This window comes from Pleurodeles waltl, chromosome 6 (assembly GCF_031143425.1).
Source record: "Pleurodeles waltl isolate 20211129_DDA chromosome 6, aPleWal1.hap1.20221129, whole genome shotgun sequence".
NCBI lineage: Eukaryota > Metazoa > Chordata > Amphibia > Caudata > Salamandridae > Pleurodeles > Pleurodeles waltl.
Window position 1 is genome coordinate 1,201,167,625 of NC_090445.1, and position 21,472 is coordinate 1,201,189,096.

General features: G+C 44.2%; 1 protein-coding gene across 4 annotated transcripts in view; it reads left to right on the forward strand.

The window, feature by feature from the left end:
- Positions 1-21,472, forward strand: part of CCAR1 (cell division cycle and apoptosis regulator 1) — a 1,667,827-nt gene that overhangs the window by 947,579 nt on the left and 698,776 nt on the right. For all 4 annotated transcript variants that reach the window (XM_069240502.1, XM_069240501.1, XM_069240500.1 and 1 more), the window contains one exon: positions 1,526-1,717. In XM_069240502.1, coding sequence (XP_069096603.1) covers positions 1,526-1,717 — 192 coding nt within the window. The remainder of the gene's footprint in view (positions 1-1,525; positions 1,718-21,472) is intronic.

The following is a 21,472-nucleotide window of genomic DNA, read 5'->3' on the forward strand; positions in this document are numbered from 1 at the left end:
TGACTGACGGCCTCATGAGCTAAGCCCAAATCGCAAATAGAGTAGGGTGCACAATTAATAAATAGGGTAAGCTGAACCATAGGTCTAACTTAGCTCTAAAAGTCAGTGCATGAGCCAAGTCATGTGAACTTATAGCAAGTATATTGCATAAGAAACAAAATGTAAACATTTGGTACAATCTCTTCAACATTTAAAAAAGTGCATTTGTTTAACATGTAGAAGTGTTTCACCTCAGTACATCAGATTATAACACTGCATAGACAGATAGTTTTTTTAAAACATTCATTGCTCCATTCCAGCAACAATGCCATTAGTGAACTAAGAGGCAAGTCAGTAGCCATGTAAAACCTAAATGTCGCTCAAGATTCTTATTATAGATGGAGCAACATGATAGTCTGGTAAATCAAACATAAGAGGTGCCTGTACAGTGCACATCTTGAACTAGGTATTTAAAGTTGGTCTCATATGTGATAATAAAGGAAAAGGAGGGCTCTGTGAAAATAACATTCCTGCCTAGGATCACACAATTTGAACATGGAAGCTGGTATTGATTCCAGGTTATCTATTTTCACATTTTGAAATTCAGTCACCAGATGGACATCGCTGTGTGTATCTCTCCGGTTTACGTCAAAGGTCAATGTCCTGGCTTTAATTATTGGCTCACAATGAGAAAACTGACACATATATGGGCATACCCGACTCAGGTCTATCAATCCCAACTACCAAGTCAAGAACGCATTTATGAGGGGCGTGTGACACCACAAACACCCTAAGCTGCTTCCCTCGTTGGAAGGAATGCCTCAAATGCTACTGTTACCAGAGTGGGGGCACTGCCATTGGCAGTTCATTGGGCAGACTTTTTCCCCCCAAAGTGTGAGCTACTCCAAGCATTCTTGGGACAGAATTGTAGCGATCTGAAAAAGTCGCTCCAAGGAGAACTGTCCATCTAGGTCCCCGACATGCCCTCATTCCAAATAATTTTAAGCAATTTAAAAGCTACATAGCATGCTCAATTCTTCATAATAAAAGCCAACAGTGAAAACTCAGTTTTACTTATTTAATTTTTCAAATGTTTTTGCTAATTGTCCACATTTCCATCCAAGTAAATAAAGTATGTATTCACTTAGCTCTGCTACCCAGTGTCTAATGCTCCACTTAAAGTTCTGTGAAATTCAGCTGGTAGATTCTCCATGATTTGTCTTTTCCTCGAAAAATTCAAAGCTTTTCAATTACATCGTACTTTAAAGCAAGCCTTTTTGCCATTAAAAACAACTTATTACATATATACATAACAATTAATAGTGTGGCACAAATATTTGTAAATGTTCTTTGAATTTATCATGAGACCACATGTTTGGTCCCATAAACACTCTAATTTATATCGAAGGTTGTAAACAGAAAAAAGTAAATGAGCACATGAAATGTGCAGTTTCTTGCTGTTACATTGTTTTTCTCATACAGATCGTATTTTCATATCAGATGCGGTTGTCTTCTTGAGCTAAATGGTCTATTTCGTTGTTTTCAGGAAGAAGAGAAAAAACAGCACGAGGACATGGGGCGACACCGTCTTGAAAGGCGCTATGTCTTGCCAGCTGACCCTGCAATCATTGTGCACCCTAACAGAGAAGCAAAAAATGGGAAATTTGACTGTAGTGTTATGTCTTTAAGTGTTCTTCTGGACTACAGATTAGAGGATAATAAAGAGCATTCCTTTGAGGTAACGAACATCTCGCTAATTCTATGTAATTATGTATGTTACATTTATTCACAATGATCTTATATTAGCTGTTAAAGGAGTGCAGACACAAAGCAAAGATAATCAAAACATGTGAAGAACTGGGTGATCAAATGTGTATTTTAGCGCAACAGCCAGTTGAGGGTAGGAATCCTGGGCCTCTGTTTAGAGTAGAAATTACCTCTGACAATTTATTTTTTTCCTTTTCCTTTTGTTTTTTATATTTATTATTTTACTGATGTACATGACACACTTTTCTGTCATTCCAAAGTGTAGTCCCATGGTACCTGTAAGCCATCAGATTGGTTGGAGTCACAGCACTGGCAGTGAAACATGACCATCTCTCTCAAATAGTGATGAAGAAGCATATTCAGCTGGTTTGCGTGGACATGTGAGCACTGAAACTGCAGCATCTTTCCGAATTCTGTTAAAGAAGTCTGTCATTTTGCTTTGAACATCCACCCTTGATTGGAGAATCGTGCTGTACTTCTACAATATACCTCAGATTGTGGCATTGCTGCTTTTGTGCTGCAGAGCCCACCGGTGTACAATACCCTGTGTGGAACATGAGGTGACACGTCCTTCCATAATCATAATAAATTTAGGGTTGCTGTGCATACCAGTGGCATAATGAAACTGGAAGGGGGTCCCTCTGCAAAGAACATAGAGGGGGCTCCCTTCTGGAATCACTCAGGCCATGTGCTGTGCTGAGGGCCCCCCCTTGAGCTCAGGGGGCTTTGTTATGCCACTGGTGTATGCTTGCCTTCCTGACAGCATTCAGGCCCTCATATGGAGAACATGAGGGCGTCAGTAACTAGAGAAGGTGTGGGAAACGTTGTAGTCATGGGGACTCTCTGCTGGACCACAGATGGTGAAGGATGTTTCCCATAGCTGACAGAATGACTGTGGATTTGTTAACATTTAAAGGGTCCTCTCAGCTCCTCTCTACTGCTGCAGCCCCTGGGCCTTCTGCCTGTGTACCTAGGGATTCTCTGGCGGACGACCAGGGAGTACCCTTGTTTGATCTGTTGGACATCACATCCACCAAATTCTTGTGAGTTGGACCCTCTTTCCTCCCCTTGCTAATTTCATCCATAATTCTCCTTTCGTTTGGAAGTACTTATTCATACCCCGCATTCGTAGTGTTCTCACCTAATCATCCCTGACAAGGTCTGTTCTTTTCCAGACATTGAACCCATCTGGTTTTCGTCCCTAGAACACTCAGACAGAAACCAGTCTTAAAGAGGTCAACCATGCGCTAGTACGGTTCCAAAGCCACATCTTGGACATCTTTGTCCCTCTTGTTCAGTTCGTGGACACATTGATTCTTGACAGAGTTGCATGCAGCAAGCCCTGGTCCTTCTGGCTGAAGCCTATTCTTTTTTAGGTCGAGCCTTGGCAGCGCATGCACTGTCTTTCAACATGGTGTATCTCCTCTGTGGGCTTTTGGCACGCCCATCATTTTTTATTTGTTATTTTGTTTGCCATTTTGAAATGCAGGTTTTTCATTGGCTCATTGGTTGTATTTGTCCCTCCTTTGTGTGCTTGGTTTCCTCCCATGGTTACTGGCCCTATTACATATACTCTTCACTCCTGTCGATTTATGCTCGTTGTGGCGTACTATTGTTTATTTTCCTCTCGCTTGTGTTTTAGGAATGTGGTGTTTTCTGTGCTTGGCCATCGAAACACAGTGACATGCTTTGCCGGCAGCATTAGGAACTAGGTGACGTCCCAGGTAGAGGAGTATGCAGAAAGACTAGGACCTTTACCAGAAGCCAAGTCTATGTCCCAAACAATTTTATTTTTGCTTCTTCTTGTATGAATACCAGAGCCTTGGCTTCTTTGAAATGCCTGGTGAGATTATGCGTCTTTTACAAAAAAAACACAACTAATGATTTTACTCTTTGGTATAGTTTTTTACAGTGGGATTCAAAGCATAACAATGTAAATTAAAATAAAACATAATCGAGTTGATCAGTAAGCAAGCAGATAGGAATAACTTGTATAATTTCACATATTGAGACACAAAGCATAGCATTGTAAATTAAAATAATACCTAATACAGCAAATCATTAAGCAACCAATTATAAATTATTTCCTCTACAAATGCTGACATTGAGGCAATTATTGTGGAATTCATTAGGAAACTGATTTGTTTAACTTGTTTTATCTTCCAAGAGCAAATTTCGATACAAATGTAATAGTGCTTGCATTCAAACATTGTATGAGAGGTGTCTGGACTGTGAAGGTGCTTCTTCAGTAGAGCCGCCTCATTATGTTGTTGTAATTAAGAAGGCAGCAGAGACCCTTAATATTACTGTGTACATCAAACCGCAAGAATGTGCTCTTGAGATCGTAACAGGAAAACTAACAGTCAATCGGCTTCCTTCATTTAATGTAGGCCTAATGGGACGGGTTAAAGAAGCTTGGTCCAAGCCTCAGACTTCAGTTGTCAGGGTTGCCTCAGAATTCTGTTATCAGGGTCGACTCCACACTTCACCGACATGCTTAATAACTAAGGATATATTTAACAAGCTGAAACGGAACATCATTGCCTCTAACCTTACAGATGGGAAGGCAGACTTGCCAGCCTCCAGGTTGGCATCAATCCTTGGCTGCTAGCTTGGGGCTGAAGTAGACTTGAAATTTCAGGTGACTGGCAAGGTCTATGGTTCCAGGGTCCAGTGGTCACACAGAAGACTTGGTCATGTCCTGAGAGCACACACACTCCTGCAGCAAGCAACTTGGCAGTCCCAGCATGTCTCAGAGCTGTATCAGCGGCCTGTCGACCCACTGCTCCAAAAACGATTCTTGAAATGCTGTGGGTTGCTCAAGAGCACCCCACTGGATGATCTAATAATGGGCAAGAGCAACTGATGGAGACAGTGTAGCACTAACCTTTGGTGTGGAGCAGCTTGGTTGTAAGATCATGTCAGGAAAATTGAACTAGAGGTGATCAGTGTTGTATCAGTATGCCCAGAAAAGAGCACACCATTGCTCAATGAGAAACAAATCTCAGTTTTATTTGTCCAGACCACCCTGACACGTAAGCAGTATTGGGAAGTAGACCCTTAATTTACCAAAGGTGACAGCACAGCTTTTATGACTGGGAATTCATTGTTATGGCTCCCATAAGGTATTACACAGCAAAGTGAGACCAAGCTGTTGATGCTTGATAGAGGACATAAAAACCTGAGTCATACAATCTGAGCAGTATGTTAGATACCTGAAACACCACCTGTGTGCTGTTGAAGGTTGAGTACAGGGACATAATTATTCAAGCTGTAGATACCAACAATTTAAAAAGTGTGCATATGATGCTATCTCTAACTCAGAATCCAAAGTAGGCTTCCATTATATGAAGCCAGTGCAGTGAATATCTGTATTTAGGGTGTGCCAACTCCTGTTGAGGGGGAGAGGTAAATTGACAGACGTGGTACTGGGCTTACTGCATCACGTGGTTCTAGATGGTGAGAGTGTTCCACTGTTGAAGAAGAGAGAAGGTCATTAAGACTGCATAGTCATTTGATCCCGTCAGGCTTTGTCATGCTCCATCAGTGGAGTAATGTGAGACTTCAGATGAATCGCTTCTCCTCTACACTGTTGTAAAAATAAGCCTTCATTGAGACCAAAGTAAAGATGTATTGTTTATTGTGGTATGTTTAACAGAGATACGAGGGTAGAATATTGATGTGTCTTTCTCTCGCTCCCTGATTCCCCATAGTTCCATTAGGAATGACAGTTTTTGTGGGTAGTATTGTTGCGTAACCTGGGACCCTGCCCAGCTCTACAAGGTTTGGCTTCCCCACTCATGGGTCCCTGGACAGCATTCATTGTAGCATGGCTTGAGCAGGCTAGTTGAGGGTACTGTAGCCCTACACAACTCACAAAACATTCCTTCTGGTGTTGTGTCCATGCGTTCTGTGTTACTGACAGACCCGTAAAGGGTTCCAGGATGCAGTGGTTAGTCCTGGACCTTCAGCTGCCCACATTTGAGGTCAAATCCATTGGAGATGCTTCTGCTCAGGGAATCACCTACAGAGCCCCTAGTCATGTTTAATGCATCCCTTGTGGAAATTATGCTCGAGGCCTTGGCCAAGCCCCGCACAGGCACTCCTGTGCACAGGAGTGTCTTTGGCCACCATTGCCCCAAAACTGAGGACCCAGCATTCCTCTCCCAGCATTCCACCTCTGAGAGCTTTGTGGTCTAGGCCTTAACCTCCGGGATAAATACAGGTGAGTCCCCTGCCACAACACGGGAGCGGGAATCCAAGAGGCTTGGATACCTTTGTAAAGAGGTTTCTCTCTCCATCCAGCCTGGCACTGCTGTCTGTGAACACAGCATGCTTATTGGGCCCGTTTTTCCCACACTGTTGGATACAGTTGCACAAGTGTTGCCTGTGGTCTCAGAGGAGGCCTGAGCCAGACTCTCCCAAGCTATTGCTGATAGGAGAAATGCAGCAAAGTTTATGATCATATGCAAATTGCATCCCATAAACACAGTGGGCAGAGCAGTTGCTACCACAGTGGCGCTCCAACATCATGCCTGGGTGAGGACAACTGGCTTTTCAGGGGATATCCAGGTGTTCCTTATGGACATGCCCATTGATGGGACTCGCCGTTTTGGTAACAAGGCGGATTCGATCCTTGAGCATTTCAAAGACAGTAAGGCCATTGCTGGGACGTTAGGGCTCACTATGGCCTCTCAGTAGCTGCATTCTGCCTTCCGTGGCTATGGTAAGGGCTATCCAGCTGTGTCTTTTCCCCCTAGCCACCACAGCTAGGAGTCATCTCAGTCCTTTTGTGGCCATGGATGCAGCTCCTACAAGCATCATGTGAACCAGAGCCAGGGGCTGATCCAATCTCCCCTTTACCCACCCAACTATCCCTCCCCCATGCAAACCCCTTCGCAGCTGCAACCTCAAAACCTTTTTAGTTTGCCTTCCCACCATCATGAGCACCCAGTTGGTGTCAGGATTCGGCACCACCTGCCCAATGGCAGGAAATCACTTCTGACAAATGAGTGCTTAAGATTGTCCAGCGCCCCATAACCGCATTTGCCACCATCCAATGTTCGGCTGACAGAAGATCACCTCTTGCGACAGGGATTACTAGCCCTTATGGCCAAACTAGCTATTTAGAGAGTGCCACCATCAGAAGTAGATCATGTTTGCAATTCCCACTACTTTCTGGTGCCAAAAAAGGGTGGAGGTCTCCCTCCTTTCCTAGGTCTAGGCCCTCTAAATTACTTCCTGAAAAATAAAAAAAATATCCCTTTCTCTTCCCCCATTCAGAGCTCACAGTAGTGACAGATGCGTCACTTCTGGTTTTGGGGGGGGGGGGGCATCTGGGAGTGGTGGAGGTCAGAGTACTGTGGTTTCCGGCAGTGGAGTCTCAGCTTCATATCAACATGTCCTAACTGAGAGTGAATCACCTGCAATTAAAAGCCTTCCTTCCATCAATGGAGGGCTAGTTCAGTTGTTCATGGACAACACCACTGTCATGTGGAATTTCAACAAGCAGAGTGGGGTGTGGTCACTTTGGCTCAGGTTCTGTCTGCCCTTGATCCTGGAGAATAGATGGTAGTACTGGACTTGCAGGACTCCTACTTCTCTATCCCTGTCCTGCCTGCCCCCAGGCACTACCTGTGGTGCACAGTAGGCAAAGAGCATCATCAGTTTGTTGTGTTCTCCTTTGGTATTACCAGCACCCCTGCCACTGGGTGTTCATCAGAGTGATGGAGGTGGTTGCAGTACATCTGCGTAGGTCAGGGGTTCCAGTCTTCCCCGACTTTGACAACTGTCTGTTAGAGGTGGGATTGCCCAAGGCAGTTGTCTCTCACCTCTAGACTATCGAAGACCTCCTGCATTCACTGGGGTTTGCTATCAACATGCCAAAGTCACACCTTATTCCCTCTCAGATGCTCCCTTTCATTGGAGCTATTCTCAAAACATTGCAGGTTGGGGCTCATCATCCAGAATAGCAAGTCCAGGATATTCAAGCTGATGTTTCAGCCTTTATCCTGGATTTCGGTGAGGCTGACTCTGCGACTGCTGGGTCTCATGGCCTCTTGCATTCTGCTGGTAAAACATGCCCGTTGGCATATGTCGACCAGTGGTCACAGCATCTGGGGAATCTTTCCAACCTGGTCCAGGCATTGAAGGGAGCTGCAAAAGATTTGCAGTGGTGGCTCACGTACCTTGATTGGGTCAGTGGCAGAACCCTCTCTCTTGCTGATTGTGAGCTCACAGTAGTGACACATGGGTCACTTCTAGGTTGGGATGGGCATCTGGGAGAGGTGGAGTTCAGTGTCCTGTGGTTTCCAGCAGAGTCTCAGCTCCAGATTCTCCATGTCCTAACTGAGAGCAGTTAGCCTGTCATCAAAAGCCTCTCTTCCTTCCATCCAGGGAGGGCTAGTTCAGTTGTTCATGGACAACACCACTGCCATGTTGAAGGAGCAGAGTGGGGTGTGGGTCCTGTTTCGTGAGGCCCTGCATCCCTGGACATGGCTGGAGCATCAGAACATTTTCCTGGTGGTTCAATGTCTGGCGGGCTTTACGAAAGCCAGAGCAGATGAACCCACCCATAGATGCCTTGTGGATCATGAATGATGTCTCCATCTAGAGGTGGTGCATGGTCTATTCAGAGATTGGGTGGAACCTTGGTTAGATCTATTTGTCACCACGGAGAATGCACACTTCTGCATGCTGGAGTTTCCAAAGTGACTCTTGCTTGGAGGTGCATTTTGTCTCAAGTGGAGCTCAGGGTTCCTGTTGGCCTTTCCACCGATACTATTCCTGTCCAGACTTTTCAAAAAGATCAAGAACAGTGAGGCACACGTCATTGTAGTGGCTCTGAATTGGGCAAGAACAGTCTTGTATCCTGAACTCCTGAACATGAGCGTCTGTCCTCTGATCAGGCTACCCCCTTTGGGAGGATCTCCTGTTGTCGCAGCAATAGGGCAGGGTCCTGAACATGCACACACTCCATCTACATGTGTGGAGATTTAGCGTTGACATGTAAGGGTATTTGACCTCCCTCCCGAAGTGTATGGTGTCATTCTGGCAGCTAGGCATCCCTCCACAAAAACAATTTACTCGTGCCCATGGCACAAATTTGTGACCTGGTGTACTGCCAAATCCGTTGATCCTCTATCTGCACCCTTTTCTGAAGTCCTTTTTGATCGCATTATCTCTTTCCTGGCAAGGCCATGCCTTGGGCTTAGTTAAAGGGTACCTTTCCACCATTTCTGCCTTACTTCAGTTGTCGGATCAACCCTCCTTTTTCAAGTCACCTGTTGTGACTTGTTTCCTGTAGAGTTTACAGCACATGTCCCCCCACCATACCGTTCTTCATCCCCAAATGGGAACTGAATTTAGCTCTCACCCTTTTAATGTTTTCACCATTTGAACGCGTGCACAACTGCAGGCAGCCCCCCAACCCATATTCAATCTTTTTTTCAGATAAGGTGGGCCTTAGGGCCTGTGCCTCCTCCTTACTCCAGATAGGTGCCCCCCCCCCCCCCACCACCACCATATTCAACTTTTTTTCAGATAAGCTGGGCCTTAGGGCCTGTGCCTCCACTTTACGCCAGATAGATTGTCCTCTGTATTAAAATCTGCTACTCAATGGCTATAAAACAGCACCCTGAGGGCTTAAGTGTTCATTCCACCAGAACTAAAGCTGTGACCGACCGCTGCACTAGCTAGAGGAGGCCCATTTCTGGACATCTGCCAGGCAGCTACTTGGGCATCGCTGCAAACGTTTGCCAAACACTACTGCCCAGACCGTCAGATCTGGCATGTGGGAATTTCACCCATTCATATCTCTTATTGTAACACAGTCCACAAACCCACCTTTGAGGAGAGATTGCTTTGGTCTCTATTCTAAGGTAGGTAATCTACAGCTAGAAGTCTCTATCAGACAAACATGTTACATGCCTTTGTAGTGCCTTATCTGGTGGAGAGTCTTTCAGTGTCTCAAATGGAAAGGGTAATTCACAAGCCCGCAGTGGTCATGTGATTTCCATAGCTTCAGATTGGGCTTTTCTCCTGGGTTTGTGGACCTTCTTCTGCTCAGTTTGATGCCTCTGTGGCCTCTTCCTGGGAGGGCATATTTAAATTCAGGATGGTGGTCATTTGCTAAATTGTAGGGTGCTCAAACTTCACCTCTACAACTATAGAGGTTAGTGTTCTCCATGTCACAAAAGGAGGATGTGTAGGTGAGTTTAGATTTCAGGATATGCATACCTGTCATCTAAGTTCCTTTATTTGAATGCAGTGTTTTGGTTATTCCATCACCTTGAAAAGTCAGTGAGATTAATGCTGTTTTTGCACCCATTCCTCTTAATACTGTTCTTAAGGACAATGTGTTTGTACAAGCCAATTCCTATTATCTACCAAAAGTGGTGTAGAAATGTCATGTCTCTACCCATTTCATTACAATCTTTCTTTTGTTCTTCTAAACCTCAAAGGAGAAGCAGCTTCACTTCCTTGACTCTAAGGGCTATTATTCATAGCATTAATGAGTTTTGGAAATTCAGAAAAGACTATAACCTCTTCATATGTTCTGAGGATCACAGAATGATGGGAACTTGTATTTGGACATTTACAATATATTGCCGAATTGCTTATGTAAATATGTAAAACATTGCCATCAATTAACTGAGGCCTCCTCATAAATCCACATAGATTATCCTTGGAGAAATGTGACCGGTCCTGCAAAAACATTCATTCTGAATGCAGACTCATTGTTTTTAGGAAGGCGCTTGCTAAGTCCACCTGTAAGCACCAAAATGCCTCTTCTCTTCTCTTCATATTCAGTTGCAGCTTCACGTGAAAACCCACTTATTTGGCTCTTCCTTTAGATGTCAGGTACTGACTGATACAGATGAGTTCCATACCTGGCTCAAGATATGCAGACCAAGGTTAGTGAATAGCACAAATCATCTTTCTGCTCAAATCACTACTTTTATCTGCATGTTTTCCCTCAGAGTTTGGTGTCTCCATTCAGCTAAATGGAGATGCTCTTAAGACGGATCTCGGTTTCCGTAATGTTTGGGAGTGTCTGAAGGGTTTCACCACTATGTCGGACAGAATTTTGCTGCAGGCCGAGTAACTAGACCAAGTAGCTCTCTGAATCTGCTAAGAAGAGTGTTACAATGACTATAGGAATAAGGTGATAAAATATAGGTTTAGTCCTAGTCTTTTCACTGCACTTGATGTTCCAAAACATAACATTCCTTATCATGAGAGTGAAAATAAGTGCCCCATTTACACTATTTACAATATACACACGGTGTTGCCCCAATTTGAAGAGCTTGTACACAGTGTAATATCACAGCTCATATTATCTAATCCTGTAACGCCAGCCACTTTTCTCCTTTATCTTTTTATTTCTGTGCCATTTCCCTTCACTACTGATTTTTTTACCACTATTCCTATCCTTTTTCCCTTCCGTTGTACAGCTTGTTTTCTCTCTCTTTACCAAAATACAGATCAAACGCTATTCCAACCTGTTCCATCATCCACCACCACACAATTCCTACCTACAACCATCATCACACAATTCCTACCTAACCTCACAACATTTATGGTTTCAAAATGTTTTGTCATCTCTTTGCAAACATTTCGTGGATACTTAATTTTTACCATCTAACCCTCCACAACATTCAAGCTCTTCACACACCACTTTTTATTAAAAAAAATTCTATACTTTTATTTTTTTCTTTTACTTTCATTTTTATCCCTTTTCATTTATGCCTTCACCTTAATGGCCTTCCCTTCTTGTCAATTTAGTTCTTAGATTTTTAACCTCCCAACAGTTCGAAAGGGTAGCAAACTGGAACATCATGTTTGCTCACTGTATAAGCCTCCAACATTTGATCAACAAACTCCGCATTTAGGGCCATATGTACAAAAACATTTTTGCAGTCAGATAATCCCTGATTACAGAATTGTGCTGTTTCTGGCTGCAAAAATGCTTTTTGATATGGACAAAACACAAATTGCGTTTCAGTAAGATGTTACAAATCACAATTTGTCTTTAGAAATTCAGCAGTGGCATGTATAGTCGGAAAATATTTATTTGTTACCAACACCTCAAGGGTGGTGGTAATCATTTGTACATTTGTGAATGTTGAAACAAATATTTTTTAAGAGCAGGCAGGAGTCAAAGAGAAACTTAATTGTTTCATTTTATTTTTTGAAATGCATCCCTCTATACATGAAGGAAAATGGGCTGTATTAAAAACAATGATTGCTTTATTAAAAAGCAGTCACAGACATGGTGGGCTGCTGACCCCAGCAGGCCGCCATCCCTGTGATGGCTGCAGTTCCTAATGGGCCTCAAACTGCGACCTACTTCATTAATATTCATGAAGTAGGTCTATTTGTGACCCCATTAAGAATTGCTAAATGAAACCCAGTATGTTTCATTTATGAGGAATAGCAATTTCTTAATTGCGATTCACAGAAAACCGCAACTAGGTAATGGCTATTCCTAAAATGTGTACACATGTCCCATAGTTTTCCACCACCCTCTAAAAACAGTTCTTTATAACCCTATTTACTCATTCTGCTAACCCATTGGCCTTTGGGTTGCGTACATCAATTCACCTGTGTTTTGTATTGCTATACTTGATTTACATCTCCATGTTCACAGAACAACATTGTGCATCTTCATCAGACACTGAGTTCTCTGGATAACCTTCGCAACACGTTTTTGATTATTTTATGAGTAGTCACATTATTCATAATATACACCTCGAACCGTTTAGCAAGTTAATCGACCATGCCACAGTAAACCTAATTTGCCTTCCCAACATACCAATTGGGTACATGATATCCACTGCAGCCTTTAACCCCTTCGCTGCCAGGCCTTTTTCCCTCCTGTGCCGAGCCTTTTTTTGGTTATTTGGGGCAGTTTGCGCCTAGCCCTCATAACTTTTTCTAGATTCTAGAGGTACCCAGACTTTGTGGGTTTCCCTGAAGGAGGCCAAGAAATTAGCCAAAATACAGCAAACATTTCGTTTTTAAAAAAAAATGGGGAAAAAGGGCTGCAGAAGAAGGTTTGTGTTTTATTTCCCCCTGAAAATGGCATCAACAAAGGGTTTGCAGTGGCAAATTCACCATCTTCCCAGCTTTCAGAAACAGGCATACTTGAATTAGAAAACCCAATTTTTCAACACAATTGTTTTGACGTTTTACTGGGACATACCCCATTTTTACTATTTTTTGTGCTTTCAGCCTCCTTCCAGTTAGTGACAGAAATGGGTGCGAAACCAATGCTGGATCCCAGAAGGCTACACATGTCTGAAAAGTAGACACAATTCTGAATTCAGCAATGGGTAATTTGTGTAGATCCTACAAGGGTTTCATACAGAAAATAACAGCTGAAATAAAAAAATATTGAAATTGAGGTGAAAAAAACAGCCATTTTTCTCCACGTTTTACTCTGTAACGTTTTCCTGTGATGTCAGATTTTTTAAAGCTATATACTGTTACGTCTGCTGGACTCTTCTGGTTGCAGGGATATATAGGCCTTGTAGATTCATCAAGACATCTAGGTACCCAGAACCAATAAATGAGCTGCACCTTGCAATGGGTTTTCATTCTATTCCGGGTATACAGCAATTAATTTGCTGAAATATAAAAAGCGAAAAATAGGTATCAAGAAAACCTTTGTATTTCCAAAATGGCCACAAGATAAGGTATTGAGAAGCAGTGGTTATTTGCACATCTTTTAATTCCTGGGTGCCCATACTAGCATGTGAATTACAGGGCATTTCTCAAATAGACGTATTTTTTACACAGTGCCTTACATTTGGAAGGAAACAATGTAGAGAAAGACAAGGGGCAATAACACTTGTTTTACTATTCTGTCTCCCCCCAAGTCTTCCGAAAAAAATGGTACCTCACTTGCATGGGTAGGCCTAATGCTCGCGACAGGAAACACAAAATGGACACATCACATTTTCACAAAGCAAACAGAGCTGTTTTTTGCAAAGTGCCTAGCTGTGGATTTTGGCCTCTAGCTCAGCTGGCAACTAGAAAAACCTAGCAAACCTGTGCATTTTTGAAAACTAGACACCTAGGGGAATCCAGGATGGGGTGACATGTGGGGCTCTGACCAGGTTCTGTAACCCAGAATCCTTTGAAAACCTCAAAATTTGGCCCAAATAAAACACTTTTTCCTCTCATTTCGGTGACAGAAAGTTCTGGAATCTGAGAGGAGCCACAAATTTCCTTCCATCCAGCGTTCCCCCAAGTCTCCCGATAAAAATGGTACCTCACTTGTGTGGGTAGGCCTAGCACCCGCGGCAGGAAATGCCCCAAAACACAATGTGGACACATCACATTTTCACAAAGAAAACAGAGCTGTTTTTTACAAAGTGCCTAGCTGTGGATTTTGGCCTCTAGCTCAGCCGGCACCTGGGGAAACCTAGCAAACCTGCGCATTTTTTAAAACTAGACACCTAGGGGAATCCAAGATAGGGTGACTTGTGGGGCTCTGACCAGGTTCTGTTACCCAGAATCCTTTGCAAACCTCACAATTTGGCCAAAAAAACACTTTTCAGTGACAGAAAGTTCTGGAATCTGAGAGGAGCCACAAATGTCCTTCCACCCAGCGTTCCCCCAAGTCTCCTGATAAAAATGATACCTCACTTGTGTGGGTGACCTAGGTGCCTGCAACAGAAAAATGCCAACAACCTGTAGAGATTTAAGGGATAGCACAGCGAGTTGATAAGGACATATTTTTCTTTTATACATCTTTTAGGCTCACTCTGCATTGGGGACCCACGCAAGTGAGGTATCATTTTACTTGGGAGACTGAGGGGAACGCCGGGTGGTAGGAAATTTGTGCCGCAGCGATGATCCTACAAAGAAAAGTGAGGAAAATATGTTTTTTTAAGCAAATTTTGAGGTTTGCTGAGGAGTCTGGGTAAGAAAATGTTGGGGGAATTCAGGCAAGCCACACCTCCTTGGACTCCTTGGGGTGTCTATTTTTAAAACATGTCTTGATTTGGTAGGTTTCACCCGTGACCAAAATCATAGGTCCCCCCCCCCCACACACACACACACACACACAGGTAGTTTTGCAATAGATCATTTTGGTGTGTCCACATACTTATGTGATTTTCCAAACACTAAAATTGTGAAAAGAAATGCATTTAGGTTATGTTAAAAAGACCCCTCACCCACCAACCAAGTTGGTGGTATGTTTCATCATCGGGGTCCCACCAGAGACACCTAGCGAATCACGGGTGTGCTGCGATGCCTGATTACAGCGGAGCAGTTTTCTTCATTTTTACCACACATACTGGTTGGATTTGGAACGAGGGCGAGTGATGGTTCAGTGGATCAAATTTGACTCGGCGTGTGAGCTGTAAAGCCACGACAAGGCACCAACCGCTTTACAGTCCATTCACACACCTTTCATACATGACATGCACAAGACCTTTCACGCTGCCAGCCACGGGCCCAGCACATTACAACACTCACATTGACAGACAGCGCTACTCAAGGGCCCATCACTTACATACGCCCACATGCCTGATACAGCAATCACACCAGCTGATGGGAGTGTGTGAACTGGCGTTTGGCTGGCAGTGTGTTGCAGTAGCCAAAGGCAAGTCAATATGTATACCGTCAGCCAAGCGCCACTCCACACACAATGACATCACTTTTTTTGTTGTTTTAAAAACAAAGAAACCACTAACTAATTAGAAATAATTACAAAACTACAAACACAAAAGCTCTAACTAAGTACATGACAGAAATGCCAACCGTGAAACTGAACACATGAAAATATAAAACAGGCAGTTTATACTCATGGTAATTCCCAGTAATTCTTCTGGGTGTGGTAATTCTTGAAACAACCACCCACACACAGCCCAGGCTTTGAAGGACAATCTGGACAGTACATTTGAGTCTCCCTCCGGATACCTCTACGAGCACAGACTCTACATTTCTTAGCTGGAAAGTCTTTTTTGGGCGTGGGAGGAATGTGCTCAGCAAAGTGACGATCTTTCACTTTAGCCACATATTCCACCACTGCTTCTCTAGCAACTCTTGCCTGTTCCAGCACAATAAGGCTCCTGAAATTTCACAAATGTCATCTTTGACTCTGGAGACCTATCCTTTTTTTTGTTTTTTGTTTTAATTGTTTTTATTAACATTTTGCTGTTGTACAGATTCAAATCAACTTATGGCATTAACAGACTCTTATCGCACCCATGGGCGCTATTGATTACTTCTCCTGGACATATTCCTTGATCTAACATTTACATCACATTGTAACTATATAATTACTTCACTTTTGTACGTCACCGGTATTGTACTTTTAGGTGTGGACCTACATAATCGCGTCTGTCATATACCATATTGTCATTCACTTCCCCACATAACAGTCTTTGTCAAACCCTGAACAACATAGTAACATGATGGTGCACTTGGGGGCCTGTAAAGTCTAGTTGCCGGGGGATGCTTCAGTGTATGTATACCAAGGAGGGGCCTGGTCCCTCGCTCAGTCTCCGTCAATTAGTTTGTGTGTGTGTCAGGGGCCACTCAGTTTGATACATTACTACTCTCCCACCCCACTCTGTTCATAATCCTCGAAGACCTTCATCCCAGACCGGTAGCCAGCTACCCCCTTCTCTCGCTTAATATTGGTTCTGTTCCCTTCCATGTAGCTCATTATGATATACAATGAGGCTCCTCACCTCTGATGTCTCCATTCCTTATCTTGTACGTCAGTCCGTCTCCTCCACAGCGTCTCCCTCGCCCCTCACTATGCGTTCCCATTTCGTCAATATTTCCTCCCATGACGGGGCGATGGGTGTCTGGTAGGCCCGTGCCTCCTCGCTCTTCAGGACTTGTAGTTCAGCCCTAGCCCATCTTGACACATCTCGTCTCCGTTCAGTCAAGGAAGGGCACCTGGGTGACCTCCAGCCCAAAGCGATTAATCTCCTGAATAGTACTAGGGTTAAATCCAGAAAGCGTTCATTTACCTTCCCAATTGCTGATCCCGCTTTCAGGCCCAATAGACACACAGTCGGGGTCAGGGTCATTTCCACTCCTAACAGGCCCTTCAAGTCTATCATCACTGCCCCCAGCCCCGCTGGAGTTCAGGGCAGTACCGTACCATGTGGTCGAAATCAGCATCTAAGTCGTCACATTTGGGGCACACCTTTGGGACACCTCCGTATATAAGAGTCAAGCGATGTGGAGTGAGGTACGTTCTGTGGATATAATTGTATTGACTCTGGAGACCTATCCTTAAACACAATTAAAGCATTAAAAGTTGCCAAGTGGAAGAGGTGAATCGCTAACTTCTTATACCAAACTTAAGACTTACGAATAGCAGTATAAGGTTCCAACCTCTGATCAACTATATCTACACCTCCCATGTGCTTATTATAATCTAAAATGCACACAGGTTTGCGCACTTCAGCAACCTGGCCCCAAACAGTCACTGGGGAAGTACTCTCATCATGGATGGTACTTAGCATGTAGACATCCCTCTTGTCTGAAAATTTCAAAGCTAGCAGCTCATCATTACGCAAGGCACTGCACTGTCCCCTCTCAAGCTTTTTACAGACAAGCTCCCTTGGATAACCTTTCCGGTTACAACAAATTGTGCCACAAGCAACAGTGTCCACTCTAAACAATTCCTTGATCAACTGCACTCCAGTGTAGAAGTTATCTACATACAAATGGTGACCTTTGTTGAACTGTCTACCAAATTCCCACACAATTTTCTCAGTAACTCCAAAAGAGGGAGGACAAACAGGAGGGGTCAGTACTGGAATCCCTACCAGTGTAGACACAGAAACTATACACATATCCTGTACTACTTTCAGACATCATATACAATTTCATTCCATATCATGCCCTCTTGCTAGGAATGTGCTGCCTAAAAACCAAATGACCCTTGAAGAGGACCAAAGACTCGTCCATGGCTACTTCTTTTCCAGGAACATAGACCTCTGAAAACTGATCTACAAAATGATCAAGGACAGGCCTAATCTTAAAAAGACAGTCAGAATCTGGGTGATCTTGTGGCAAGGCTAATGCGTTGTCAACAAAATGCAGCATCCTAAGTAGAAGCAAATACCGATTACGACTCATGGTTGCAGGAAATATAGCTGTTGCCATCAAGGGACTAGTAGACCAATAAGAAGCCAGTGACGGCTTCCTTATCAACCCCATCAAAAGAGTCAAACCGAAAAACCTTTTCATCTTCAAATTTGTGGGAATCCACTGGGTAGCTCTAGAGTGTGGCCTAAGTCTAGCAGCGTTGTCCCTCAAATACTGCTCCACATACAAATTAGTCTGCTCAACAATCTCTTCCAAAAACACATCATCCACAAATAACTCAAAGAAATTGACAGGCAAAAAGTTCTCTGTATTGACTCTACACCCCGGGAGACCAGTAAAGGCAGGCAACTCTGGCTGCTTCATGTTAGGGGCAACCCAGAGTTCAGGTCTTCTAACGGGAAACCTTTCAGCTCCAGTTTGCTCCACTAATGGCCCATCAGTGTCCTCCTCTAAAACAGGCCCTTCACCTGCACTGAGAGTGGCTTCCTCATCAGAAGATTCCTCTCCGACAGAAACTTAACTGCCAGAATCTCTCACTTCCTTCTCTGCCTCAGATGCAGAGTCTGTCTCATAATCATGATCAGACAATGACTCAAAAAGCATACTAACCACCTGCTGAGCAGTCATCCTGCGGCTAGCCATGATCATTCCTACGAAAAGTAACTGGACAAATGCACCACCAACAACCAGCACTGTGTAAGATAAGTAATAAAGTGTAGCTTTATCAGTAAGAGTTATAAACTCAAAAACTATACTGCTCACTTGCCAGAAAAAGCTTGACTCACCAGCAGCTACTCTGCACAAAGAGATCACCAATGATATCCCACTAAAAAGAAAGAAAGAAAAGCAAATTAGAAATAAGACAACACAAATATCAATGTGCACAAATCTAAGGACAATTTCACACACAATCCTGCATTTAGTACACTACCTACAAACATGTCATTCATGCATGGCAACAATACTCCTTTGGAGTAAATTGTTTTTACAGGAGCCACAGCAAAGAAAGCAAAAGCTTTGAACTAGAACAAAAAGGAGAAACAAATTATCACAAATGCAAATACTTCGCCAGTTGACAAACACCCCACCATCAAGCATTTAGAAATTGGTGCCTAAGTGGATTCTGCCCCCAATAGGCCTATCTGCCACAAGGGTGGCAGAAAATACCTTTAGTAGTGTGTCCATGGGGAGTGACCCTTGCCCAAGGGGCCACCCCCCAAACAAAAAAAAACACACACACACACACTATCCCTGGTGCCTAAGTGGCTTCTGCCCCCCTTGGGGGAAAGGGCCTAAAACAAATAGGCTGATGGCCAACAGTTCTATGCCCCCCCCACATAAATAAACAAATTTAAAAAATCCCTGTCGTTCCAGTGGTTTCTCCCCCAAGGGGGGCAGATCAGCCTAAAAATAATAGGCAGATCTGCCACCAAGGGGGGCAGAAATGGGCATAAAACACATGTCCCCCCAAAGGGGGGACCGACCCTTGCCCAAGGGGCTGCCCCCCCATCCACTAAACACACACACACACACACTGTCCCTGGTGGCTAAGTGGCTTCTGCCCCCCTTGGGGGCAGATGGGCCTAAAAAAAATAGGCAGATGAAATGGCCAACAGTTCTATGCCCCCCATGGGGGGGCGCCCCTTGCCCAAGGGGGCACCCCCCGCATAAATAAACAAATAAAAACAATCCCTGGCGTTCCTGTGGTTTCTGGCCCCCGTTCGGGGCAGTTCAGCCTAAAAATAATAGGCAGATCGGCCCCCAAGGGGGGCAGAAAACGCCATAAAACACATGCCCCCCAAAGGGGAGCGACACTTGCCCAAGGGGCCGCCCCCCCATCCACTAAACACACACATACTATCCCTGGTGCCTAAGTGGCATCTGCCCCCCTTGGGGGCAGATGGGCCTAAAAAAATAGGCGAAATGGCCAACAGTTCTATGCCTCCCACATAAATAAACATATAAACAAACATCACTGGCGTTCTATTGGTTTCTGTCCCCCTTGGGGGCAGATCAGCTTAAAAATAATAGGCCGATCTGCCCCCAAGGGGGCAGAAATGGCCATAGTACACGTGCCCCCAAAGGGGAGCGACCCTTGCCCAAGAGGCCTCCCCCATCCACTAAACACACACACACTATCCCTGGTGTCTAAGTGGCTTCTGCCCCCTTCGGGGCAAATGGGCCTAAAACAAATAGGCCGATCTGCTCCCAAGGTGTGGGGGGGGCAGAAATGGGCAACAGTTCTATGCCCCCCTTGGGGGGCCCCCCACATAAACATATCAACAAAAATCCCTTGTGTTCTAGTGGTTTCTGCCGGGGGCAGATCAGCCTCAAAATAAAAAGCTGATCTGCCCCCAAGGGGGGCAGAAATGGGCACAGAAAACATGCCCCTGAAATGGGAGCGACCCTTGCCCAAGGGGCCGCTCCCCGACACAAAAAACATTCAAAATAAAAAATATATATATATCCCTGGCATCTAGTGGGCATTCCTCCTGTCCGATCGCAATGTGATCGGGCAGCAGGAATGCTCAAAGAGACACCGGGGGAAAGGAAAACCCTTTCCTTTCCCCCGATGCCTCTTTGTTTCAAACCCCCCACCCACTGGAGGCAAAGCTTACCTGTTTCTCCGATCGCACACTGGAAGCAAATGGCTTCCAGTGCAACCGGCACCCAGTAATGATGTCAGCGCGCGATTGCACACTGACATCATTAGGGGGGTGGGCGTGGAAGGAGAAGGGATTCCCCTTTCTCCCTGCCTTGGGGGGTGGAGGGAAGCCCACAGAGGGAGTGCTAGCTCCATGCCGATGACGTAATGGTTACGTCCTCGGCACAGGAGCACTGTGCCGGTGGACTTAACCGTTACATCCCCGGCACAGAACGGGTTAATCCATGGTTGCATCTGAACGTTCACAGGTTGCTGCAGTTCAACATGTGTTTTGTGATTCTTATCACTACTGCTACATGTCATACATTCCTCAATCACCTTTTCTGTTTCATGATCCTTGACTGGCCACCAGACATTTCTCTTAATTCTTAATTTTTGTTCTGCTGTGTCCCATATGCCAATGGTGAGCTGTCTCTTTGAGCTTATCTCTCTGAAGTTTAGGGGGGTCATTTTGCTTCCTTTCATTACCTCCAGTCAACTCTCTCTGCTCATATTTTATGCAGCTAAATCTTTCAAATCCTTCAAAACATTTTGGCCTGCCTTCTGTGATACACCTAGCTATATTTTTGTAACTCATCTTCTTTAACAGACTGCTAACATGTTTCCCCAGAGCTCACTTACACCACCGTATATCAAGTGACTACTGCCCAGGCTTGCTCTGCAGCACTTAATATTTGTATCCGTTTCCTACTCCTTACTCTACGTAATCCTCACTGATCAACCAGCAAACTCGTTCTCTCCCCTACATTTACTCTAACATAAAATAATATCCATCAAGATTAGCCAGGCATTAGACTGTTGTGGATGAATAGTAGACAGCAAGTGTATCAGTGATGTATGGTCCATAAGTATTTTGAAAGATGATCCCGATAGACGCGTCCTAAAATGTTTTGCCACCCAAAATATGGCTAAAGTTTCCCTCTCTATCTCTGTGTTTCATGGAGAAAACCAGACAAATTAGCAGTAATAACC